Here is a 27990-nt window from a genome sequence, read left to right as displayed (position 1 = left end):
TATTGTAGACACCATATTAATGCTTTTTCCTTTGTCAGTGCCTTGATAGCAATCTACAGATTTCTTTCTTGATAGTTGTTATAGAGTAGCTAATATATTCACTCCAGATTTATCTATCAACATTTTTTAAAGATAAATTTCAGCCCTGGGTGTAGCTCACTGTTTCCCAGAAAAGTAAAGAAAGGGTTAATGAATCATGCTTTATGTGGTTCTGCTTTTCAATGCATTCCACAGCCACACTTTTCTAAATTCATTCATAATAAGCATTTCTCATTCATGTTCCACACTCCCTGTTTAAGCCCATGCTTCTTTTTCTAATTTCAAGAATAAATAAAACAAAATGTGAGCTTATGTTGTTATTTAGTATGAAAACACAGAACCTAATCATAGCTAATAACTTTAATAAATGCTAGGCTGTGCCCCTTCCTTGTTTAGTATGTGTTTTGTATACAGAAGGTAACATAGACTGAATACCTAGGATGCCAAGTTACAGATGGGTTTGTGGAATGTTATTTGACAGCCGATTAGAGTAATCTGACAGAAATGATGACTTAATCACCATGACAGACTCCAAATTCCCACATAGAATTCCACCCAGATTAATCTAATTTCCCTGCAATATTTTTTTTGCCAGAAGTAAATGGTTACACCGCTTGTTCCCCCCGCCCCCATACACATGTCACGTGGTTTTGACAAGAATGTAAATAGGTGCAGTTTTTACAGTGGAAAAGCTGACTAGAAGTCTTTGAAGCTAAAAACTGATGTGTACCTTCATGTACTCTAGGTTTTTATTTTTGTTTTGTTTTTTTTCTATCTCTCAATATATCTGTGCATGATTAGAACCTGGATTGAAGATACCTTCGAGGTACCTGGTTGCGACCAGGAAGGGTTATCTTCAATGACCCCCTCTAACTTAGACTTTTAATTGAGACTTGGTTCAGATTCCTCATGCAAACAGCCTCTCTCTTCCTCTTTGAAGGATTGACTGGTCTGTTCTGTAAGATGGCCAGCAGTAGGAAGTAGTAATCATGTATTCCTCCAGATGATATTTCCACATTTTCTGATTTGGGATAGAGAAGATCCAGAATTACTTTGTATTCTTCAGAAACTCTATCTTCCCCCTGGTTTTGTTGATAGCTGTTGGGAAAATTAAAGGTTACGCAGCCAAGTCCACCCAAAAGTTTTCTTTTGAATAGGGCCAGTGACTCAAAAATATTGAGGTACTGAGGTTACTTGTGCTCTGTACTCCATTGTGAAATTGGTCTCTTGAAAGATGGATGCAGCCCAGCAGTGTGTTTTATATAGAATGATAATGCCTGTGTCAGTATCCAAGTAATCAATACTTTTTTTTATGATCTAGTTAACTCAAGGTAAATCCACCTGGGCTTAGACAATTAGCTTAACTAACATATAAACTAACTGCTCATTTTACAGATCCCATGGATCTATTTCATGCTATAACCTTAGTAAGATACCTCAAAATAGATCAATTAATCCTGGTGTAGTGGAAACATCATTTATTCTCCCAAAACAATTGTTAGCCTTTTTGTTTATTAACAGGTGTAGAGCATTCTAGACAGATTGCCCCTAATAACAACAGCAACAAAAAAAAAATGTAGTTTATTTCCAGGTTGTAAGTTTCATTTAGAAGATGCTAAAATGTTTTGTATATGATTGAAATTAGGCTGGAGTCATCCAGATTAACATGTACAGGGTGTCCCAAAAGTCTTAGTGCAGAAAAGCTTAAAACTGCACCACTATTTTTGGGACACCCTGAATAATCTTTGGTTCTTTATAAACCCACTGAAACATTGGGCGTTTTTTTGACTTTCAGAACAAACCCTAGGAAACCCTTAGGAATCATCTAATCCAAGCCCTTTGTTTTTTCAGTTTTGAAAACTGAGATACAGAGAGATAAACTGTTTTCCTTAAAGTCATATGAAGAATAAGGACCAAAGATAGAATCCAAACCTGAGTCCTCTGATTCTGATTTTAGGGCTTCTTCTTGCCAGGTTTATTCCTTATAATGCTCTAATTCAGGGGTGAGGAAGCTGTGGCCTTGAGGTCACATGTGGCCCTCTAGGTCCTCAAGTGCAGCCCTCTGACTCAATCCACACTCCACAGAACAAATCCCCTTAATAAAAGGATTTGTTCTGTAAAACTTGGATTCAGTCAAAAGGCTGCACCCAAGGACCTAGAAGGCCACAGGTTTCCCATCCCTGCCTAATTCCATACTACTACTACTACTACTACTACTACTACTACTACTACTACTACTACTACTACTACTACTGCTTCTACTACAGACTAACTAACATTTACATAGGACTTACTATGTATCGGGCACTGAGTTAAGCACTCTACAATTATTATCTCATTTGATCCTCACAACAGCCCTGAGAAGTAAGTACTATTATTATCCCCATTTTACAGATGAGGAAACTAAGCGAAACAGATGAAGTGACTTGCCTAGGATCACAGCTAGTTAGTATCTGAGGCTGACTTTGAACTCAGGTCTTCCTGACTCCAAGCCCATGGCTCTATCTGCTGCATCACCTAGCGACCTGGTAGACTCTTTGACCTTAATAACAGGCTGGAAAAACTAGACCAGAGATGGGGGACCTGCGGCCTTGAGGCCACAGAAGGCCACATCTCAAGGCCACAGGTGCCCCACCACTGAACTAGACTATAACTTTTTTTTTCTGTAAGTAAAGTGGAAAAATAGTTTTTAAAAGACCTAGGAGGGAAGAAACCAAGATATCGAGGCTTCATGCTTGTAAAAATGGATAACTGAGACAATTTTTTAGATAACTATATAGATCACAACTGAGTTTAAGAGTTTAAGTTAGATGTTCATTTCAGGTGAATGATTCTTAACCTTAATTGACTACATTTATCATTGCCCTTAGCCCCTATAGGTACAGCTTCTGTGGAGGCAGAGAAACCATGAACCCAAACTATGGCTATGCCTCCATGATAATGCTTGGATTCACTGATTTTTAATATACTGAGTTCCCTGGCTAGCTGTCACATTTCAGCAACACAGAGATAAAGTTTCTATGTACTACCATAGGTGTAATTCAGATAAAGGTGTCTTAGCTAGCTTGTGGTGGGGCACTCCCCCCAGACCTCTACAAAGGCAGAAATAAGAGACCTTGGGAACTCATTATTCAATATTTTCCGTGTCCTTGAACCTACTTTTGTTTCTTTATAGCACTGCCTTTGCAGAGCAGGAGAGTGAAGCAGTAACTGGGTGTGTTTGGAATATGACTACAAGGCAGATGGCCGTAGTCATTTACCTGGAAGGAAATGCCTGCTCACAGCCTTGTGGTATGGGATTGTTAGAGTGGCATTTTCCTGACCGAATATGAGAGCCTTCATTTGAGAAGATACCATATTTCCAGTGGGTGGCTTCTCAAACAAAACCTCTTTTTACCATCTGTAATCTTCAAGAAATCTTCAGAAAGCAGAGGGTCATTAAAAATTATAATCATTTCATAACTTGTATGGTTTAACTGTGAAAGTCTAATTAACTCCCTCTACCTACCTGCTTTATTTTTACTCATTATCGACTATGCTTTTATTTTCTTATGCAGGGCACACTTCTTTTGTGAATTCACTTCATTTTTTTCTCCTCCTTTTATCTTTAAATATTTTATGGGCAGTGAGTTTATAATATGTTCCATCACGGCTGCTACCTCAAGGGGTTAGGATGGGTTTAATAATGAGATGCATTCCAGTGACTGTGTAAAACCCATTTCAGGTTATAAATGGCATGTTTGATTGAATCTCATGTTAAAGGTGGTTAACTTATCAATCAGTGATGGCCAGGGTTAAACAAGTTTCAACATGAGTGGTTCTGTGAGTAAGAAGCCAACGTCATCTCCCTTCTTTCCCCCAGGCCCCATATCGTCTATGCCCATGTTAACATTGGTTAGTCAAACTAAGAATCTTTCAATAAAACTGTTATGCATCATTGGCCTATTCTTGTGCCCAGGAATAAGGCCCATTGATTTGAAGTAATCACGATTCATTTATTTATGTGATGGGAGTTCTGAGTAGGGAAGCACAGTAGAAAGTAGCATTCTGTTCCTTAACAGAGTATCATTCGCTGCTACATGTATGTAGAGAAAGAGGTTGTCAGACAGGGTAATCACCTTTAACAAGTTATCATTGTAGACCTGAAGGTGTAGCTCCTCAGTTTCCCCTCACTATCCCTTTCCTATTGTTCTCACCCCTCCCTTACTTCCATTCCTATCAGAACAGATTTCTGATACCCTGAATCTAACATTAACATCCTCATAAATGAGAAACACCATATCGTTTCTGAATTTGGACCTGGGAAGAGGAAATCTGCTAGTAAGTTATCTTTTTTGGGGGGGTTGTTTTTTTTGGGGGGGGGGGTTTGGGGGGTAGGCATTTGGGGTTAAGTGACTTGCCCAGCTAGTAAGTGTCAAGTGTTTGGTCTGAGGCCGGATTTGAACTCAGGCGTTCCTGACTTCAGGGCCAGCGCTCTATCCATTGCACCACCTAGCTGCCCCTAGTAAGTTATCTTCTAACCCAGGAGATGGCAGTCTTTTAATATTGGTGCTCTGTGTGGCCAGAGTGCTGGATCAATAGCCAAGAAGACCTAAGTTCAGATTTGTCCTCAGCCACTTCCTAGCTTTTTGATCCTGGGCAAGTCACTTAACCACCGCCTGCCTCAGTTTCCTTATCTATAAAATGGGGATAATAATTGACACCCCCCCATCTCCCAGGGTTGCTGTGGGAATAAAATAAGATATTAGTAAAATGCTTTATAAATTTCAAAATGTTATAAAAATGCTAGTTATTTTAGTTATTATTATTCTCATAAGTTTATGGAGGAATAAAGTAGTAATTCTCCACCACCTCTATCCTCCAGGATAAAGTAAAGATTATTTCTCCAAGATTTTTACATTGGATTTTATAAGTCTTGAACTATATTAGTAAGACCTAGGAATGAGCTTTGTGGTAGTTGGGTTTTTCCCCACCTCAATTTCTGGAGCTTTAGGCAGACAATGGCCACTGTTTCCTGAACTATATTCTTCCCTTTTAAACAATGCCCTTGGGGCAGCTAGGTGGTGCAGTGGATAGACTTTTCCTGTAGTCAGGAAGACCTGAGTTCAAATCCAGTCTCAGACCAGACACTTGCCACTTACTAGCTGTATGACTGTGGGCAAGTCACTTAACCCCATTGCCTAGCCAAAACAAACAAACAAACAAAACAATGCCCTTTTCCTCCTCTTGTGCCCCATCCTGGATGACTGGAAATACCCCTTGTCATCCACTTCCCTCCAAAGCCTGAGACAGGTTTGAAGAGGGATATCATTGCTATGCTGGAAGCCATATTGCAAGGTAGTGGTTGTTATCACTGTACTTCCTGGCTCATGGAAGGCAGTAGGTATGTCCCATTGCTACCATTGCCACTTCCCTAGGACTCTGGAAGTTTCATTGGAAAGGTTAAAATTTAAGCTGGTATTTTAGTGATCTTGGTCCTACTTTCCTGCCAGTGTGAAACTCTCCTATTCATGAAAATATCTCTCAAGTTTTATTTATTTATTCCTTCTTTCTCCCAAAAAGAAATCCCCTTATGCCATTTTCCATCCCTTCCCTTAGGGTGAAACTTCAACCCAAGATCATTATCATTATTTCTTGTTGATTACAGAGTGACATTGATTCATCCTTAGGTATTTCCTTTAAGACATGCCCTCTGGTGAGGAGCATGGCAGTCATGGAAACAGTACAGTATTGCAGGTCAGAGTACATGTTTTGAATTCTGCCTCCATTACTTTATCTGTACAACCTTGAACAAATCTTCCTAGACTGCAGATTCCTAATCTATATACATGAAGGAGTTGGACTAAATGTTCACTAAGGGCCCTTCCATTTCTAAATTCTATGACCTGTGACCTTTTATTGTTACTGGGAATTTTAAACCAGAGTCCTTTCACCTAAGTATGAACATCCCCATCTCCTACCCTGACACATATCTCCAAATATTGAGGGTCATGAGATTTTGCAGAAGTGAAAATGAGATGATAAGAACCCCTGCCCTATGCTATTTTAATCTTACTTGACATTTTACACCCTGTATTCGATTAAAAGTCTCTAACAAGTGAATGATGATTCACTTAGAATAGTATTTATGAAGCACCTTTTCTCGAGGGGGTCACAGTGTTTCACAGATGTGCTCTAAATCAGCTGCATGATTTGTCTAAAGTAGGGTTGTCAAGTCTCAGCTAGTCCAAAAACTCAGATCTCTGCATGTATAGTGTTTGAGAATGTGTGGCAATAGCTACATTTGCATCATCATATTCCACTTATGGATTGTTGTTGTGTTTCAGTCATGACTGATTCTTCGTGATCCCATTTAGAGTTTTCTTGGCAGAGATACTGAAATGGCTTGCCATTTCTTTCTCTAGCTCATTTTACAGATTAGGAAACTGAGGCAAACAGGGTTAAGTGACTTGCCCAGGATCACACAGCTATTGTCTGTGGTCACATTTGAACTTGGGTCTTCCTGACTCTAAGCCTGGCTCTCTATCCACCAGGCCACCTACCTACCCACCTATGAACTTACGGATAGTCCTTACTGTAAGGGAGTTTTTCCTGACCAAAGAAAAAAACGAAAAACCAAACCCTAAATTTGTTTCCTTGCCTTTTCCACACATTGTTTCATGTTCTGTCTTCTGGGCCCCACAAAACAAGTAGAGTCCAGTTCATCCTTGAACCCTTTTCACCCCCAGAATCAAGCCCTCAGCCTGCTGTATCCTAGACCAATAGTGTTGAACTCATAGAAACTGGGAGCCACTAAACCAAAGGTGAGGAAGCTGTGGCCTCGAACCACGTGTGATTTTGTCAAAAGACCACACTTGAGGACCTAGAGGTCCTTCCCCACCCCTGCACTACACCACTATCCCTATGGGCCACATATTGGCTTAATTTGTCATATATCCTATATTTTATCATATTTTTATTTATTTTGTTTAGTATTTCCCAGTTACATTTTAATCTGGTTCCAGTAGTACTGAGGAGTGGTATTGAGGGCTATCCCTCTGGCCTAGGATATTGCCATAACCTTTCATTAGTTTCCCTACATGTACTTTTTCCTTTCTCTAATCCAGCATACAACTGCTAAAAAGAATCTTCCAAGGCCCAGAGCTGCCTGTGTCACTGCTTTGCCCGGTCACCTTTTGGTGCCTTTCCAGGGCTGATTCTACCTCTGACATCACTCCCCTTCATATACTCTGTATTACAGCCTAACTGAGCTATTTGCTGTTCTCCAGACTTGGGTCTATGTCTTCCGTCTGCATACATTTGGCCAAGCCACCCTCGAAGAGCACTCCCTGCTACTCTCTGCCTTTCAGAATGTATTTTCTTTAATATGTTGTATGTCCAGAGCTGGCCTCAGAGTCGGGACAACTTAGGGCCACATTGCACTTTTTATACACACTCTCTAAGAGTAAACTGTGGAATAGTTTCCAATCTTCAAAAGTTAAGGCACATTCCTCACCAGGAGCTCCCTAAGACAATGAAATCATAGGTCCTGAAAAAAACCAAAACAACCAAATCTCACCAATAGAATGTGAAGTTTCCTGAGGGCAGGAACTCTTCGGGGCTTTTGTTTTTTGTTCTGTTTTAGTTGCACTTAGGAGAGCCACAATTATGTCTGCACCCCCAGAACTCCTGTCCTCCCTTAATAAATATACAAAAAATAAAATAAAATGTGGCGGGTGAGAATATGAAATTTTGTAGAAATAATGATTATTGGAAACTCTGACCAGTTTTTAAAGTCTTGCTTGAAATTTGTGCTCTGTGTAAGATTAGAAATGTTAGAATGCGTAAATTATTGATGGTTCGCGCATTTGGTACTTAACTAGGCACTGCTGTGTTGCTTCTCACATTGTATTATTACTAGCTAGATTTCATCTTTGCATCTTGTTTCCTAAAGTAGTTTGTGGGTTACTTGAGAACAGAAAGTACATCTTTGTATTACATATTTTGTATATTATATTATATATAGGGCATATGTAATGTCTAATGTATATAATACATAATGTATGTATATATACATATGTGTATGTATGTGGGGGCATTAGGTGAAGCAGTGGATAGAGTGCCCAGCCTGGAGTCAGCTGACTCATCTTCCTAAGTTCAAATCTGGCCTCAGACACTTAACTAGCTGTGTGACCCTGGGCAAGTCACTTGATCCTGTTGGCCTCAGTTTCCTCATCTGTAAAATGAGGAGAAGGAAATGGCAAACCACTCCAGTATCTTGACCAAGAAAACTTCAAATGGGGTCACAAGGAGCTGGGCATGGCTGAAAAAATGACTGAACAACAATCATATATGTGTATATACATATATAATACATATATAAGTATACATACATATATGTATATGTGTATATATACTTCTTTGTATAAGGGACAGTGGTAAACATTTAATGCACACTCAAATGTTTGTTGAACAAATGAATAAATGGAGAATGTTACTTATATCTTTCATCACAATGTCTTTCTTCAGAACCTAAGAGCATACCACCTCTTAGAATATGGGACACCCTATGAGAGCATCCACTCTTTCCTCTCCCTTGTGTGCTTTCAAGACCTCCAATAGTCATTAAGTACACATGGCCTGGACAGACTGATAATAATTTCACATGATTTAAATGCCTGAGCCAAGTACCATTCCCTTTCATTTAAATTAGATAGAATCCAGAGATGTGGCATGCAAGTGATGGCAGTCCACTGGGGAAATTAAAGGTTCAAAGAGAACAGGACCCATTACAATCAAAGCAGTTAGCACAGCCAGTGACTCCATCTACCCTGTAGCTTGTATGTTCCTTGGGGTACAGTGAAAAATGAAACAGAAGGGCTTCTGCAAGTAGTCTGAGGAATTTATTTTAATTGGGGATAGAGGTAGCATTCTGTATTTGGAGTCAATGCACAGTGGTGTGATTCAGCTTGCTAACGAATTGAGCCCAAAGTGCTATGTGGGAAATGACAGAAAATTCCACACTTCCACCACAGAAAATTCACGTATTTCCCTCCTGTCCCTAAATACAGATTTGATATGACTGTAGGTTCATTTCTTGGCCCCAGTTGTTTGCATTCAGTTCTATATTTGGCCTTTTTTTTAAAAAAAGGGAAGTTTAAATGACAGTATATGAATTTGTCAATCTGATCCCTCAGATTGCTCACCCAAATAACGATGATCATAGAAAGAAGAAAAACTGCATGCGGTGGACAATTAGGATAGTTAGAGGCAAAACAAATTACATTCAAATTCATACTAGTCTTTGGGGTCCAGTGAATTAAGAGAATTCAATTCATGGCTATAAAATACTATGCTAATGTTTGGCTTGCATCTTTAAATGGTTATTGGGGCATTATTTTAACTTTGTAGCTTTCTTTTACTTCTAGGACATTAAATATTGATCATGCACACTCATAACTTCAATGCTATTCAAACTTAATGGTATCAGATGACAAGTTTTTTTTCAATTGTCCAACCTACCTTTACTTTCTTTCATTTGTATTTTTAGATGCATCATCCCATTCAGATGAAACCTGCAGATAGTGAAAAGTCAAATGGTAAGTGGTGATCGCTTGTCTCATTTAATCATAATGCCTGTCTTTAAATTAAAAAGTGAGAGTGAGTAGGATGAAGCCAGTTCCAAGTATCCTTTTCTGTGTAAAAAGCTGAGAACTATTTCAGAAAATAGTTCTGTGGCTGTCAGGTTTGAAGAAATGATGAAATGATCTGTTGTTCCATTTATCGCTAGTGTAAAGATGTGTGGAAGGTGTCACAAGAAATAGTTTTCTGTCTCTCTCCCATTTGGGACTTGCCCTGGGTCATGGCTCATTGGCATTTAACTTTTGTTGCTCTTCCCCTTTAGTGTAGGTGTAGAGAAAGAAGCAAGAACACTTGTTACTCTGAAAAGAATAAGGGAGCACAAAGGCATGGGATTGCCCATTAAGAGTTAAACTGAATTTTTCCCCTTTCCATTTATTCCTTGGTTTGAGTATTTTTTTTAATGCAGGTGTCCTAAATCATACCAAAAGGAGTTAAATATATTTGCATCAGGATTCATTCAGGATTCAGATTACTGATTAAATAAACTTATACTAAACATAAAATATGCAACTGACAGGGTCCATGAAATCATTGGAATTTGTCCCTTCTGGAGCTGGGAGAGCTGATGGCCATGCTTCTCTGTTTGGTGTTTTTACTTCTGTTTTAGCAAAGCTTAGTCCTTATTTTTATTTTTTTTTAACATGCTGAAATATATGTTAGAGGAATCTTCTACCTTTCTAGACCACAGAGCTTCTCAGTCCCAAAAGGCCGCCATAATAATCAGCACTGTTTCCTTCCAACAGGCATTTTTGCACCTCATTAATTAGTAATCAGGGCAGAAGCCATGCACTTAGAGATCTACATATCTGCAAATGTAAATTATGATTGGGCTCTAAATCTCTCCACAAGGTATTTTTTTTGCTAATTGTAGTGCATCCCATTTTCTGGCTTCTCCACAGACTATAAAGTTTTGAAGAAAATAAGAACTTGCCAAATTTTTCTGGAAGAGACAATAGTCTGGCTTTTTGTTGGAGATCTTCCCCATTGTCCCAGTTCAATGCAGCCCAGCTCCCTCCTACCTGTCCTGACAGCACCTCTACCCATTAGCTAGACATGCCTCTGGCCTCGTCATTAATACAGAAGTTGGACGTTGGGTCAATTGTCCAGAAATCTCTTTAATATCCAAACTGTATAACTCTGGAACATTTTTTTGTTTCTCAGAATATACATTTCTCTCATTAAAAGAGACAAGAACTTTGAGTTAAGGAAATAGTTCAGCTCAGTGCAGTTACACATTGTGGTCTTTAGAGTCCAAAGACCATTTGCTACCATTGATCTTGGGCAAATAACTTAACTTCTCTGGGCCTCAGTTTCCTTTGGTGCAAAATTGGAGTTTGGGCTAGATCACCCCCAGAGTCAGAGATTTAAAAGTATATGATCCTGTGACCTTCTTACCTTTTCAGGAATGGTAGCCTATAGAATTAAAGTAATTATCAGGAATGGTCAGAACACATTTAAATAACTGAGGCCAATATGGGATTTTTGTTCCTATTTCTGAATTTTTCATTTCACTTTGCTCATGGTAGATGAAGTCTTAGAGGATAGTATTGGTAGGGCAAAAGTGAGCAGGGCATGAGAGAAGTTGTATTTAGTTTTCTCTATTTGATATGAGCTCCAGAAAGAAGGGCATTTTTTTTAGGTTGGCTTTACAAAAACAAAAGCAGAAAGAAACAAACTATTTTCATCGTTCTGATCATCAGACTATACTTCTCCTATTTTGAGGCGTTTTTGACAGGTAAGCACAGTAACTTGTGCAAAGAAGGTGAATGAATGAAAGAATGAATGAAAGGACATTCTCCAGAAACTGGTGTTTCTAGATTTTTCCTACTCAAGTCACAATAGAGATTTGCATGTATAATACTCATAGGCACCAAAACTTTTGGTTGAACCAGTTCCGCCTTTGGATAGATAGGCGTGAGTTTGGTTTTCAAGTTAACATTCTAGAGAGCTGAAGCATGTGACTAAGCTGAAGGCTGCTTTTAAAGGATGGCAGCTCTTCATTTCAGCAACCTTTCAAAAGTAGAAAGATCAGAAGCATCCCATGTTGCATTGACATGGGCGGGTTTCACTTCTTTCTTTCAAGTTATTGAGGAAGCAGCGAAAGATATAATTTCCTAAAGCTTATGATAAAAAGCTGACCCCTCCCTCATCCCCCACCTTCAGCCTTCACAAGGTGCTTTTGACAGGTAAGCATAGTTTTAGAAATCTCAAAGAGCACGAGGATTTCTTTGTATCAGATGCTCTAAATAGCTCCTATAGTTGTGAAATAAATATAACAAGCTCTAATTGCAGTATTATTGAGTTTGCTGACATTTACGAATGGTACAAAAGGCTCATCACAGTAAGACATTGCCTGTCTTCATTGTCAACATGCTTAGATTCCTGAAACTCAGTATTTGTACAGAACAAGAGCGCTCCTAATCACAGATTAATTAGTGATGGACAAATGAAATAAAGAAAAATAATTACCCCTTGAGCCTTCATCCAACAGAAACTGAACCTCTGTTTGTCTTAGCAGTGTTGACTTACCCAAGTTTTACACCCTACAGCTCACATTCCTTCCATTAAATAGGTTTCCAAAATGTTCACAGCTCTGTGTAGAGCCTCCCCTTCAAACTGACTTTGAATTAAGCTTGGGCCCCTATAAAATTTATGAAATGTTACAGATTTCTTTGTTTCATCTTTTCCACACTTGCTTCTATGATTCCATGTGTCAAACAAATTCCCATTCCAGTGACGAGCAGTAAAGTATTACTTAATATATAGTAAAAGCCATTCTTCTTGACTTTTTTGCTCCTTTCAGAGACAGATAAATATCATATCAATATCCAGGTATGGGAGTGCTTGTTTGGACAGAGTTTAAGACCTATGGAGCTTTCTTTCTTCTTTGCACAATTTTCCATTTCAATCCAAAAATGCTAAATGAAGATGCTACACATAGCTTCAGTAAATTAGAACTTTAATTGGGGAAGAAAAATATTGTGCCATGTGAGGGCCTCGTTTTTCCCAATCTCTCTTTCTGCTAACATCCATTTTAAAAGATAAACAAGTTTTGTTAATTTGGAAATATTGATGGGACTAGGCTTCAGGTCTAGGTATAAGTGAAAAAAAATAAGGGCATATCTTAGGAAAGCAACATCATTTTGTGTGTTGTGGATGTCTTATCTTTGTTATATTAACTGACTCTTAATGGTGCTAACTGGAATGCCAAGCCCCCTGCCAAAATAAGGGATGGGAAAGGAAGGAAGGTGGGGATGGGGGAGAAGGAGAGAGAGACAGACAGACAGACAGAGAGAAGAGAGGAGAAAGAGTAGATAATAGATATAGATATAAGTGCACACCCGTGTGTGTGTGTGTGTGTGTGTGTGTGTGTGTCTGTGTGTGTATATTTCTTCCCTTAACTCTATAGACAGAGCACAAATCCATTCTTCTTTAACCCACCAACCTCACAACTTGTCTGGGGCTCTTAAGGCATAGACTCCAGAAATGCCATTTAAGCCCGCTATCTCTTGTCTTGAGGCCTCCAAAATCCCTCCTGTCCCTGCTTGAAGTTCAGAGCCAGCTGTAGTAAAGATAACTAAATATTATCAACTCAGGAAGGAGACCTACAAAGACCCCATTAAAAAAGGGGAGGAATCACAGGACATTTCCAACTAGTGACTTTCTGATTCACTGAAAGATGAAGAAATAATTTTGAAATTCAAAGTAGAGAGACTCACAGATTTGGAGGCAGTAATTAAATGCCATATGTTAGCACTAACACATAGAAAAGTTGTTAATTAATTCAGTCAGCCCCGAATCCAGGTGTGACTTTGACAGATTGTACACCGGGGTGTTAGCAGACTTAAAATTAGAGATTAAAAAAAGACTTTTTTTCCCTGACAAAAAAAAATAACCTTTTATACTTAAACAGTTAACCCTTCTCTATTTGTTCCATGGAAGGGACAATATATTTACAAAGGTCATCAGCAAACATTGCCAGATTTATATTAGTTGACTAATATTCTTATTGTATTTGAAAGTGCTTTTTTGGTCATTCATTTTTAATCCTTAAGGGAGAAGAATTCATCCTAAAAGTATGGTTGCAATGTTATTAACTGTATTTGTCAAAAATATCTACAGAAGCTCCCAAGAAGAATGTATATTATACCTCATAAAGACGTGTTTGTGGCAAATAGGGAATTCTCCTTTCCTTAACTCAAGGAAAAACTTGTAGAATATAACAACACAAACATTTATTAAGTGCAATATCCTAAGGTCTGGGAATACAAAGTAAAGCAAAAAAAAAAAAGTCCCCATCCTCAAGAAGCTAACAATCCAGTGGGAGAAATGAACATGTAAATAAATATGTATACAAAGTAGAGGATCATGTCAGAGAGATGGCACTAGCAGTTGGGTGGGTGGGAGGATATGGGGGGCGGGGAGTGAGTGCACAAGGGAAAAGCTTCCTGAGGAAGGGGATTGGAGGAAAATCTAGGTCTAATTTTCCCTATTTTGTTGTCAACCCTAATATACCCTCATTGTACCTCAAGAACTGGAGAGAGACTGCAGCTAGTGAAAGACTCCAGAATGTTATGTACATTAAGGAAAATAACAGCACAGGGGACAGAAAGGAAATTATCCCAAACAACTTCTTTCAGATAGCATATTAAATAAAGACTGTTTTAGATAGACTATGCACGATTTTTAGTTTTACTGGGCAGAGTTGGGGAAAGTCTTGATTTTCTCCTATCTAAATTATTTCTAGTATTTAGGTAAGAGAGACATCCTCTTGCTTCTCTGGCTTAGCACAGGGCCTGGCAAAGAGTAGGTGCTTAATAAATGTTTATTGACTCTTATTGACTCTCTGCCCTCTACACACCCTGTTCTTCCTCTCTTCATTGATTTATGTGTTAGAGTGGGGAAAGAGGAGTAACAGTATCAGTTTACCAGTTTGCTGCCTGCTGGGATTTTTAGACAGATAGATCAGATAGATATACATGTAGTGTTTTACCATTTATAAGGTCTTTATGTTATTTCATGGTTATAGTAGAAAGAGCCTGGGTTCCAGAATAATGATAGCTAACATTTATATAGCTCTTACCATGTTTGCCGGACACTGCCTAAGCGTGGTTGGTCCTCACAGCAACCTTGGGAGGTAGGTGCTATTTCTATCCCTATTTTAAAGTTGAGGAAACTGAAGTAGACAGAGATTAGTTGACTTTTCCAGAGTCGCACAGCTCGTAAGTGTCTGACACTGGATTTGAACTCGACTCTTCCTGAGGATAAAGCACCACACCTAAAGTCCCAGCTAGCTGGGTTTAAATTCTGGCTCTGTGGGGCAGCTAGGTGGCACAGTGGATAGAGCACCGGCCCTGAAGTCAGGAGGACCTGAGTTCAAATATGACCTCAGACCAAACACTTGACACTTACTAGCTGTGTGATCCTGGGCAAGTCACTTAACCCCAATTGCCTAAAAATTAAAAAAATTAAATAAATTCTGGCTCTGATACGTACTACTTTTATGATGTGGACAAGTCAGTTCTTTTTGATCCTCAGTTTCTCCATCTCTAGGAGGAGGGGAATTTGGGCTCAATGATTTCTATGGTCCCTTCCAGATCTAAATCCTGTGGTCTTAACAACAGCATTGTGAAGTTGTAGAATTTATTCGTTCCCATTTTACAAAGGACAATTGAATTTGATAGATTTCTGGAGCTTGAATTTTAGGTAGCTAGCAACAAGCAAATAGCAATCAAAAACCGGAAAGTCTTGCTTTATTCTTAAAACAATTTCCATTTTCTGATTATTCATCTTTGGGAGAGGGGAAGAAAAACTTTACTTTTTTTCTGCTGTACTCAGGAGCTGGATATTTAATTTACTATAAAATCACCTCAAGCTGGAAACCTGCAAATTGTTTTAGCTAAGTGACATAATTACAGGTTTACAAAGATCAGTTGGGAATTTGTCATCCACTGTTGGAAGGAAATTAGAACCAAATTCTTCTGGATTTGAGCAAGAGGAGAAATGTTGTCTCTTTCAGTTTTTCCAAAGATAGGTTCTTGCTTTCCTGGAGTTTCAGGAGAAGAGAAGAAAGAGCAATTATGACCTTACCCAGGTTTTCCCTTTCACTTTTCTCTTACATTAGCTATTTGCTTTCTCTTTTCTCTCATCCCCACAAATATAATCTATAACCATTTAGTTGAAAAGGATCAAATTATATTCCCCATTTGCTTAGAGAATCCATTAATCTCAGGTAGCCTATTACTATTCTTACTTTGGGGGTCAAAAGACTTGAGAAAGACTCTTTATTAGGGGTAGGGTGTCCCAAGCACCTTCCTGATTTTATGCTGTTTTTAATCTGCCAATCCCCTAAGTGCCACCACCACAGTTTATAGTGAATGAGCAGCAATCAGTTTTTACTAGAAGCAAACCATAATAGGAAATCCTTGACCAACCAGAGAGGTTGCTGTCCAGAAAAAGTCTCCTCTCCCTAGGAATCAAAGCAAGCAAGTGATCTGTCCCAGATCACACATCCAGAAACTAGCAGAGTTGACATTGAGACCCACTCAAACACTGGTCTTTCGACTCTAGTGATCTCTCCAATAAGCCAGGCTGCCTCTCTCAAATAAAAATAACGAAGGTACTCACTGTTCAGTGGACTCAATAGGACAAATGCAAATAAAAGAGGATGAAAATAAAAGCATATATCTAACCAATTATGACTTTATACAAAAATGCTGAATATCAGTGAAATTTAAATAGAGATGCCAAAATGACTTGATTTGTTAGAGCTCTTCTTTATATTGGTGTTTAGTTATCTGTTCTTTGGGTTTCTGGGAAATGTATCTCAGTGAAACAGTATTTCCCTTGGGGCTATATAATCTTGGAATCAGGAAGACCGGAGTTCAAATTCAGTCTCAGACAGTGAAAGATATATAAGAACATGAAATTGATATCAAAGGTCCCTAGCAGTCTATCCTTTGATGTCATTAAGAGTCCTAAAGATCCAGTCCAATAAACCTCAGTGTTACAAGGGAAATAAACCCAGGACTTGGGGGTCAGTACAAGACATTAAAGTGACCCCAAGGTGAGACTAAACAGAGCTTACTGAGTGGAGCAGAGTCTGGCTCTGACCCAAAGAACAAATTCAGACTCTAAGGCTGGAGAGATGAATGAATAAAAGAATACAACTACCAGCATAAAAATTTATAGATCTAGAGATGCCTAATAATCCAGCCTAGAAGGAGATAACTTCATGATAATTGTAAGCAGTGACTCCAAGGGAAAAAAATAGATTTTCCACAAGGATTGCATAAATGCCTAGAATAAAGGAAACAAAAGGGGTTTTTTTGCTTCTTTTGAAGGAAATAATAGCTCCAACAGAAGAACAGTTTAGAAGAGAAAGTTGCAAAACTTACTAAAGTAACAGAATATCAGAATAGACCAAACAAGTCAATGACTCTTTAAGAGAACTCAAAGGATTGACAACATATAAGTCAATGTAAGATCTCAGATAGCAAGAACGACTGACCTAGGAAACAAACCAAAGAGAGATAATTTAAGAATCTCTGGACTCCCTGAAAACTATGATTTTTTTTTAAAGAATAAAGCTTGGACACTATATTTTAAGAAATCCTAAGTGACAGTTTCCTAGTTCTACTAAAACTAGAGGGCAAAATGAACCTAGACAGAATCTACCAATTATCTCCTGAAAGAAACCTCAAAACGAACAGTTGTACATAACCCCGCCCCCCTCGTAAATGTTGTAGCCAAAATCCAGACCTCACCATAAGAGAAAAAATACTGCCAACATCCAGGAAAGAGTTCAGGTACCAAGGAGCCACTTTTAGGGTCACATGAGATCTAAAGATCTAACAGCTTCTGCTCTAAAAGAGATGGGAGCTAAGAATATAATATTCTAAAAGGCAAAAGATAACAGGCTTACCACCAAGAATGACTTACCCAGCAACACAAAAAATGGATCTTTAATGGAATAGAGGAATTTCAAGTATTTCTGGTGAGGAAACCAGAGCTAAATAGGAATGCTGGAATACAAACTCAAGAGTCCAGAGAAACCCAGAAAGATAAAGGCATTTGAGCAATTGGAAGGAGCTAAGTGATGCTATAAAGCTAAAATTCTAGTGGGGGAGAAAAACAAATGTCCTTTAAGAAGCTTAATGTCTTTAATGGATATTGAGGAAGTTAAATAAGAAAAACAAAGGACTTGAGGATTCTAGAGCTGTCACAGGAAAAAGAGAAGCAAGAGAGAAATGAATACACTGTGGTAGAAAAGAGGAAGAAGGAGGTGAAACTTACTAGTTCTCCTAATTGAGATGCATGAAAGGAATATTCACAAATTTTAAGATGGGAGAGTGGGCATCAGATTAACTTTATTGTTGTATGAATGAAAGGGTTAAACACACACACAGAGTTTATTATAGAAATACATCATACTCAACAGAGAACTAGCTTGGATGCATAGGGAGGGGGAAGTTAAGAGAGAATAATTATGGTAAGGGAATAGTCCCCAGCAAAATAAATTTCTTAATCTTTAAGGCATCTTAAAAGGGATGGGGGGAGGAAGCAAACAAAGTAGGAGCTAAGAGCTAAAGAGTGACAGCAATGTGAAGGTAATGGAATAGTATTTCACTGAAAGAAATTATGAAAAGATTATTTCAGAGAATCTCGGGTTGCATGATCTGATGCTAGTGAGGTGAGCAGATCCCAAACAGTGTTTTGAGGATTTTGTTTAGTCATGCCCAGCTCTTTGTGACCCCTTTGGGGATTTTCTTGGCAAAGATACTGGAGTGGTTTGCCATTTCCTTCTCCAGCTTATTTTACAGGTGATAAAGCTGAGGCGAGCAGAGTTAATTGTCATAAAGCTAGTCAGTGTTTATATGAGGACAGTGTTGTGAAAAAAAAAAAGTTATAAAACTTAAGAACTCTACCAGTGCAATAACCAGCTGTGTCTACAAAGGATCAGTGATGAAGCATGTTATCCATCTCCTGACAGAGGGGATAGACTTGAAGTGCAGGGAAAAAACCAGATTTTTGAACTTGGAAATGATATGGATTCGTTTTTGCTTGACTATGCTTGTTCAGACGACTGTGGATGAGAGAGTAAGGCCGATGACTTTGAGCTACTCTGCCTCACTTAAATCCAATTCACATGCAAATCAAGATAGCACCTCATGACGTCATTGGGCCTCTGAAAATTTAAGAGAAACCACCATGGGATGGGAGGGAAGGGATGGTTAGAAATAGTGATGACAAAGTATTGAAACATTTTTGTAAATGCCTAGAAGAGAACAGAAAGTTCAAAAGGAAACACAGACAAGCAGAACAATTTTCAAAGTAATGGATTGAATTTATTATATATTCTTTTTTTAAAGCAAGTGGTACAAAATGGAGATTCAGTTTCATTATATAATCCACTTTTGTGTTCTGCTATGTATATGGAAATGTTCTTTTTTGGTCTTTAAGTTAAAAAAATAAAATTTTTAAAAAAGAAGTCATATTTTTACTGTCACGGGAGGAGAGATCTGAAGTTGTGATTTGGAGTAGAAAACTCCCTCTACCAAGATTATCAACAACTGTTCTGCAATTTAGGATCTTAGAGAATTTCCTGAGAGCACTAAGAGACTGGCCTAGACTCACAGAGCTAATAATATATCAAAAGCAGGACTTGAACCCAAGTTTCATTATACCACATTCCCCCTACTATTTTTTATTATTATTAAACAATCTGATCTGATGCAAGATTCAACTGCCAGTAATCTCAAATTGAAGGGCTATGGGAAGGGACTTCTCAACTTGATGGGTGTCTTTTACCTTGAGATATACTACATGTTTTTAAAGGTATGCTGATATATTTGGAAGGTGGGGGGGATGTAGGAACATGGCAGAAGCAAAAACTGCTCCTTGGGATTGTAGGATCGTATATTAGAAGCCCTGTAATCTAAATCTCCTTCTATGAATAAGCTTCACCCATATGGTATTTTATAATGCTATACAAGTTGAGGAATCATTCAGTCTGTAAGCATTTACTAAGTACCTATTATGTGCCAGGCACAGTGCTAACTGCTGGGGATGCCCCCCCAAAAAAAGGCAAAATCAGATATGCAGACATTTATTAAGCTCCTACTATGCGCTAGGCATTGTATAAACCCTAGGGGTACAAAGAAAAGCAAAAGACACTCCCTGCTATCATGGAGCTCACAGACTGGTGGAAGAAACAGCATGCATTTAAAGTACTGGACACTTTTCCTTTTTTGTAGAATAGTTTCATCAGTAGAAAATGGCTCTTTTACATCCTGAAGTTGATCCACATAAGCAGTAGCTCCTTTGTTTACTAGGCTGAGAGTTGATCTTCCTTTGGGATGAGAAATGATGGGCCAAAGAGGCTGAAGAAGCCTAGTTTGAGCTGTGTAGGTCAATTCAGTAGAAAGCAAATGAAGGTGATAATTAGCCTGAAAAGCATTTGTTTGATTTCCTCCCATCCCCCCCCCAACTCATCAACATTACTCCTCATCAATGGGAATGAGGCCCTGTACTTAATGCCTTGACACCTTGGCATTTGTCTGTCAAGAAGCTGGGCATTAAAGCTCTTTCCATTTGAAAAACCACATTTCCTTTCCTTCAATGCTTTTAGACCGAAGTTTCCCTCATTCATTTCATTACACCAAGTCCTGTTCAGTTTTCTCTCCTGCCTTTTTTCCTTCCCTATCTTTTTTGTTTTTGGAGGGGGAAGGGAAGCCTTAATTAAAAGCTGTAACTCCCCCCCAAAAAAAATTTAACATCTCTATTAAATAAAAGCATTTGCCATTTAGTATTTTTAAAATTTGCTAAATGTATTTCTTTTATTTTTCTTAGGTACAAGGAAGAGGGAAGCGGGAGGGTACCAAGTATCATTGTATATCCCATTAAACATAAAGACAAACACACTTACAAAGTGATGAATGACCCAGAAAGAGCAAAGTGGGAGAGAAAGGGCATAAAAGAGTACATGGGGGTGGGGTGGGGAGGAAATGGGGAGCTTGTAAGTATAAAGGGCCTATCCTCAGTTTCAGAGTTAGACTCACATGTTTGGAACTTGGTCTGATGTAGTAATGAAGCATTGATTACGGGGGGGAAAAGATGAAATAAGCCTTTGATCATTCATTATTTTTATCTCCTAGCTGTGGAAGACAGAAAATTGTTCATAGGAATGGTTTCGAAGAAGTGTAATGAGAATGATATCAGGGTGATGTTTTCTCCATTTGGCCAGATAGAAGAATGTCGAATCCTCCGGGGACCTGATGGGCTGAGTCGAGGTGAGTGTGCTGTCTATAAAAGTCTCTTTCCTTAAGTGCTAATTGGAACTCTGTGTCACAGTCAAGGTAGATGCAGCCACTGGGTACAGATAGAGGTTACCCTGTAATATGTCCCATGTGATGAAGTAATCCACCTGAACTTTTCACCGTAGCTGAAATTATCACCTTTTATTTCAAAAGTCAAGAAGGCCTCAGTGCCAACATATTAACTCATGTTATCACTCTGTTTGTTCAGTGGAAAAGCTGTCATAGTACTCTAAGAAAACACATTCCCCCTTTTGATCCCAGATTGTAGTTTGTTTTCTTAGGCCTGGGGGAGCAAAAGTTTGGAAGTCAGGGATATTGGTTATTTGTGGTTTTCATTTTAGTCTCCTGATTTTTCTGCCTCTGCCAGAAAGAAATATTAAGATAATTACCGACTCTTTGATAGGGATACAGATCAGAAAAACTTTGATATTCACGTGAAAGCCCTATATGGACTTGGATTCCTGGTCCTTCCTTGAGCCGTCAGAATCTTTCTTTAGGAGGAAGCATCCCAGGGTCCCGAGTATGGAGAGGCTTTTAACAGTTGAAGAAATTATTTGACTTCTGAACAAGGACTATTATCTGGGATTGTAGGATCTAAGGCCTTGTGCCAGAACATTTATGAAACTAAGCTTGACACTACTTTTACAAGAAACTATTCAGAATAGAGTAAAATACTGTTCTCTCCCCAATTATCCTTCTCCTCTCCTTTCCTAACCCATTCATAAAATTGAGAAAAGGTTAGGAGTGGCAGCAGAAAACATTTTCAACACTAGGCTTTCTGTTTTCCAACTCAACGTTGGGTACTCATAATCAACAAGTATTAAGTACCTGTTAAGTATGCACTAGGGAGTTCAGTATACCAAGATAAAATAAAAAGAACAGTCTCTGCCCTCCAGGAGCTTACAGTCTAGTAATTAGGAGAATGAGAACTGTATACAAAGTAATGATAATGTAACTTAGAAAATGATTAGCTTTAGGGAGATTTAGGGAGATGGACATGAAACTATTTTTACAGAGATGAAAAATACTTTCTCCACCATTAGTGTGAGGTCTCCATTCAATATGTAGGAAAAGTACAAGTGCACTTTCCCAGTTACTGATTTCTTCTTATTCTCTACCCTTTTGGGTATGGGACCCCTCCATGTCACATAGTGATAGACAAGGGTAAGCCATCAGTGACCAGAGGCTCTTTTCAATTCATCTTACTTACCAGCTCTAATTGTGTTTCAAGCCACGTGGGACAGAGTAGTCTGTTCTTCTGACAGTAAAGTATTGCAAGCCAGCTACCACAATCCAAAATACAAAGTATAAAATCTTCCCACTTACATCCACCTACATAGCTCCAAAATGGAAAGACACACCACAAAAAAAAAAAAAAAGACAGGTGGTAGAACAGCCAAGCTTTGATATTGCCTGTATTATTTCTGAAGGTGATATTTTTTTAAAGGGAGAACAGGAGGCACAGAAATCACAGTTTATGCATTCTCTTACAATTGAGATTCTTTTTGTCACTTAACATTCTCTGAAAAGCCGTTGTCTACAAGCAGTATGGAACATAGAATTAAGAGTGATCCCTGGCCTTTGAGCTTCCAATCTAAGGCCAGATTGTGTCTGGCAGCTGTGCAAGAATCAGATAGAATCAAAAGATCCCTTGCCAAAGATAAGTAATGGGACACTGTAACACCTACTCTATGCTGTCTTAGAGCCAACCATTTGGACAAGCTTTAGAGCATCGAAATGATACATTCTTCTAGTCACAGCTGATCCCATTCCACTAAAGAAGGGTATATGTAGATCCCGTTGAACAAAGTAGAAAGTTGGTGAAAGATAGTATGATTGAAAATTCAAAAAGGATGTAGCATGCAGGAAAGAAACTTGAAATGGCATCGCTGCCTATTAAGCAGGTCCACCGCTGTCCACTGCTTTTCTCTGCCACTCTTAGATGCCATTGTTATTTACCACTTTCTGTGGTACCGGAGACAGCCGTAGTGGTAGTCTTAATAGAAGTTGAAGTGGTTGGGATACGAGACCCATATTCAACCACTGACTGTGTGTGAAATGGAGCGTATCACTAAAGCTTTCTATGACTCAGTTTTCCCTATCTGCAAAGTACAAATATTACTACTTTTCCCTATTCATAAGATATGGGGAGGATCTGTGAATTAAAAAAATGAAAGCATACAAAAAAACTACATATGTACATAATAAAAGTAATAAATACATATCATTAAAGTACTATATATATAGCATCATATGTGGTTTAATAGTGAGACCCTAAATATGGAGTTTGTACATTCTGTGATTGACCTGGCCAATTTTGTGAAAATTTCTGTGCCTCCCATTTCTCATCCTACTGTTAAGTGAGAACTATAAGGAATAGTATGCCATAACATTGGAACATGTTGTATTTAGAGCACCTTTTATTATCAGTAATTCTCTTTTCAGAGGAGGTTTTAGAGCAACCTAGACTCTCCTAGTAAAGAGGACATGGTGCTTAATAAGATAATTTGCTTAATTTTATCAGCCATTTAGTTGATGAACCAGTACTTGACAACAAAAGCAGTCCATTTCTGAAATACAATTGAATGAGTTCAGTGATCCATATTTTACAGGTAAAGCAGTCCAAAATTGTAGAGCACCTTCCTACCCCCTTTTTAAAAGAATAGTCATCTTTGATGAGCTGATGCTAATTCCCAATAGCTATAAATTGATTTAAAAAGCTCATTTATAATCATTTGTTCTGAAATGTAAAGGCAGACAGTGGTCTGCTTTCCCCCCTCCAATTTGTGGAACCCAGACTTTTTTTTTAATATAGGAGACTGTTCTTGAATAAGTATATTTGCTAAAATAACAATTTTTGATGCCTCCATTTTGCTTTTATTAAAGAATTATAATTTTCAATCAAATTTTAATAAAGCATCTCCCATTAGTGGCACTGCAGACTAAAGGCTTTCAGCATTTCTGTTTCCAATGTTTCAATGCTGGCTCAGCTATTTTAAAAAGAACATTTTTTTAAAAAAATGAAGTAAAATAAAATAAAACCTGGGTTTACTTGAAATATAGTCTATATGTCTGCACTAGGGAGCTAATTATTTAGTGGAAAAAAAATTTAAACTCATTCATTTGACTATGGCAAAAAGGTTGGTTTAGCGATCTGATTATTTTTTTCCTTTTTTTTTTTTCTGATTACCATGACAAGAAAAGAAGCCGTATGTGCTTCTTACCCTCTCATTTACTTCTACACCCCTTTTCTATATTAGTATTCAGCTGAAATTATCACCAGTAATTGCTGCTTAGTAGCTCCTCTGGAATCAGCAAGGAGATCCCCAGGAAAAAGTAATGTTTAAAAGTTTTGGCCTAAAAATCCCTTTGACCCAACAGCCCCATTTAAGTATATGTAGAGGGTGGGGGGAGCATATGCATCCAGACTCATGATTTCATTGGTATAAGGAACACCTAGTGATGAAACTCTGTCTACCAACACAGATGGGCAGTTCATCAAAATCTTACAGTCTCTTCGAGAGTTGTCTGGGGCACTGAAAAGACTAAGTGACTCACATATAGAGTGTGGGCCACAATATAACAGAGAAAGGGTTTGAATTCAGATCTTCCTGAGACCAAAACTATCTCTGTGGCCCCCCCCACCCTCTTCTAATAAGTGATTTCAACAGTGGAGCAGCAGCATCGTTATTAATGGGAAGTCAGTGAAGAAGGTCCTACTACAGCTCCTCATGCCCAGATCTTTCCTGTGCCATGGTTGTTTCCATAGTATTAGAACCTAGTATGTCAGTCATGACTGTTAAAAAAAAATCCACAACCAAAAACATTCCAAAGTTGGAAATTCCAGCTTTCATAGCTTTCAGTGTACTATCATGGAGAGAGCACAGGATTTGGAGAACCTAGGTTCAGGGTGTGCTATTTATACTACCTTTGTGACCTGGGGCGCAAATTTCTCAACTTCTCTGAGCAGCTGCTTCCTCATCTGTAAAATCAGAGGGTTGGACAAAAATAGGTCTAGAGTTGGAAGAGGACCTCAGAGGGTCATCTAGTCCCACATCTTCATTTTATAGATGAAGAAACTAAGGGCAGGGAGATGAAGTAACTTGCCCAAGGTCATAAAAGCAGTAAGATCACTAAGTGCCCTTCCTGATACAAATCCTATTAGACTCATTTAAGAAGTTTTTGTATGATTATTTTAATTTTTACTTTTGTCATATATTCATTCTTGTTGTCATCATCCACTGAGTATTATATGAGGAACTTGTTTAATAAAATTGCATCTTAAATATAATTCTTAGCCACAGGGAGCTTATAGTCTGAAAAAAGTGTTATAGTGTATATATATACATATATACTGTCTGGAAGATATGAAGCAAAAGCCCTTATTTTTTACTAAGAAATCTAATGATGAAGAGAACAGCCAATACTGAGATAGAACAATAAGCAGATTGGATACTATCAAAAACTCATCATAATAATTTAGCTTCATCAGGATTTTTATCTAATTTGCTCCAACAAATGCATTTCCAAGCCATTAAAACATACATTTACCCCCGTTATTATTGCAAAAACCTTCTTTTACTATTTTAACTTATTAGGAAATATAGTACAGGGACTGTTTGGAGTGCCGGTACATTATAAAAAACCAAGTTTCTGAAGAATTCTTCAGATCCCTGTGTAGCAGAGGGAACTCTCAGTCTCTTGATGACTGATATGAAGGGGTAGGAGCAGTGTGTTAAGATGTAAAGAGTACTGTAGTTATAGGACTGAGATGCAAATCCTGCTTCTCTTATGTACTACGTGTGTGAATTTGAACAAGTTATTTAAGGTCTCTGGGCCTCAATTTACTCATCTGTAAAATGAGTGGGTTGGACTTGAGATGACCTCAAAGGTCCCTTCCAGCTCCAAATTTATGTGTAGATATACAGAGTTGTATATGCTATATATACATATATATACATACATACATGCCTGCCTTTGTTAAGAGAATATGTTAAATGTCACACACCCATCCATTCTTAGCATTTCATCTTGAAGTTACATTCAGAATTCTGGTTTGAGACTCAAAAGTTTGGAAAGCTAACACATGTATTCAATAACATTAGCTGATTCATTTCCTAGGATGACCAAATTGGCATTTCTCCCCTTTATCCCATATCCAGGTTCTACTGAAAATTACTGGCTCTGTTGAAAATTATCCATTTTGGCATAATCAATAAGATCTCGTGCATTTCAGCAGCTGACTCCACAACATTTTAGTTACACAGGTACCATCCAGAACTTGGTCAACTCTAGAACCCAGCAGTCATTTGAGATGCTTATTTAGGTAGAATCTGACATGTGAGGGTGATCCATAATTGCAGTACCAAAGGCATTAGAAATTTAACTACCACCATTTTCATCAAATCTGGGACTAGCCAACACTTTCCCTTCTTTTCCCTGGGGGTATCTGACTTAATTATGACTTTTAAGATTTCTTTCCTTTTTTTTTTTAAATAGAGAGGGAATGGGGTTGTTTCCATTCTATGTTTTCCCCTTGCCCAAATGCCCAGATATTTGAAAACCTACATAGAATAATAATGTAGAGGATAAACTGAATTTTTAAGTCTTTAATGATCATCAAAATTAAATCTAAGCTCCATACTACATAGTATTATACTTTTGCCCAGCCTTTGAATTGGGTCCAGAGCCTACATCCATTCTTAGATCTCTTAGAATCTTGTACACGTCCATTAAAATCTTAAACTTCACACCACTGGTGATGTGCCTCTACTTTTTAAGTGAAGAATTTAAAAATTTGTCTTACACTTGACATTAACCTCACAACACCTGGCCTCTGATAAAGATATAGTGAGAGTAGTCTGTCAAATCTAGACCTTTAGCTAAGTAGAAATACATAAACAGAAAGTCTTTCACGGGTGGAAATATACTTCCCACTGGACCCACCATTTTTAAGCATTGTTCTTCCAGTACGAACTAATCATGCTGCTCCCACTCTTTTCATATAAAAGCTGAAAGACCACAGCCTTTGTGCACCCTCACCATGCCTTTAAAGTGTATGCATTTTTAATTGTTTTAGTCAGGAGCAGGAATTCATCTAGTTTTCTAAAAAATTTTCTTACAGCCCAGAGAAAAGGCAAAACACCCGAGTTAAGATATCCTTTCAGTTGAAATGACAAGTGTAATAAGTGTGTTCCAAAATCTTCTCTGTAACAGGGCTACGTATTTTCCTCAGATCCTGTCTGTAGGAAGAAATTACTTTGAGAAACCTTTCCCCAGTCAATCATTTATCTATTCTAGCGGGTAAGAAGGCAACCTTGCTGAAATAAGTGAAATTCACTTCCTTTCATTCCTATTAGTGATCTCTGACATCTTGAAAAGTAGAGACAATAAATAATTGCCAAGTAAATTATGGGCTGACCACTTTTACAAATTCATTCTTGCAATTATATATTTGAATATTTGCAGGTATGCATGCCCTTGCTGTTTTGCTACCCTTAGCCCCCTAAATACTGCGTCATTATTTGGGCCCTTAACTTCCCCACCCCCAATCTAGTTCCTTCTTAAGAACTAAAGATTTACCTAATAGAATCAGAGCTACCGCTGCGTTACATCAAGTTGGATTCTGCCTTTCCCAGAGCTGATTTTGTACAGGGTGGTGATAAACTTGGCATAACTTTTGCTGAAGCCCATTGGGGGAGTGTCTTCGGGGGGGAAAAGAGTCATCAGCCGACACTATAGAGCAAGGAGCTTTTGTGACCCCATGCCGAAGAAATCCTTGAGATCTCGTGTCTACTCACCTTGTTGTTGTTTTTTTTCATTGTTGGGTCTCTCTATTTTTTTAAGGGTGAAAAGAAAATCCAGCCATCTTACTCTGATGACCTCCTGTTGCAGAGAAATTACAGAGGTTAACAAGCCACAGAACTAAGAAATGTTTGGTTCTGGAGTTAACTTAATCCTTGAGAATGGCATAGAAATTGTTCAACATGAGGTCCCACTTCATAAATGACAC

The 27990-nt window shown here is 38.2% G+C and overlaps 1 protein-coding gene across 16 annotated transcripts in view; it reads left to right on the top strand.

The window, feature by feature from the left end:
* The window catches only part of CELF2 (CUGBP Elav-like family member 2), a 1000575-nt gene that overhangs the window by 892916 nt on the left and 79669 nt on the right, over positions 1 to 27990 (top strand). For all 16 annotated transcript variants that reach the window (XM_078154853.1, XM_078154848.1, XM_078154841.1 and 13 more), the window contains 2 exons: positions 9569 to 9617; positions 20817 to 20951. In XM_078154853.1, coding sequence (XP_078010979.1) covers positions 9569 to 9617; positions 20817 to 20951 — 184 coding nt within the window. The remainder of the gene's footprint in view (positions 1 to 9568; positions 9618 to 20816; positions 20952 to 27990) is intronic.

The sequence above is a fragment of the Phascolarctos cinereus genome, unplaced genomic scaffold (genome assembly GCF_003287225.1).
Source record: "Phascolarctos cinereus isolate Bilbo 61053 unplaced genomic scaffold, phaCin_HiC Scaffold_1;HRSCAF=81, whole genome shotgun sequence".
NCBI classification, from domain to species: Eukaryota; Metazoa; Chordata; class Mammalia; order Diprotodontia; family Phascolarctidae; genus Phascolarctos; species Phascolarctos cinereus.
This window is presented reverse-complemented; position numbering and strand designations above follow the sequence as displayed.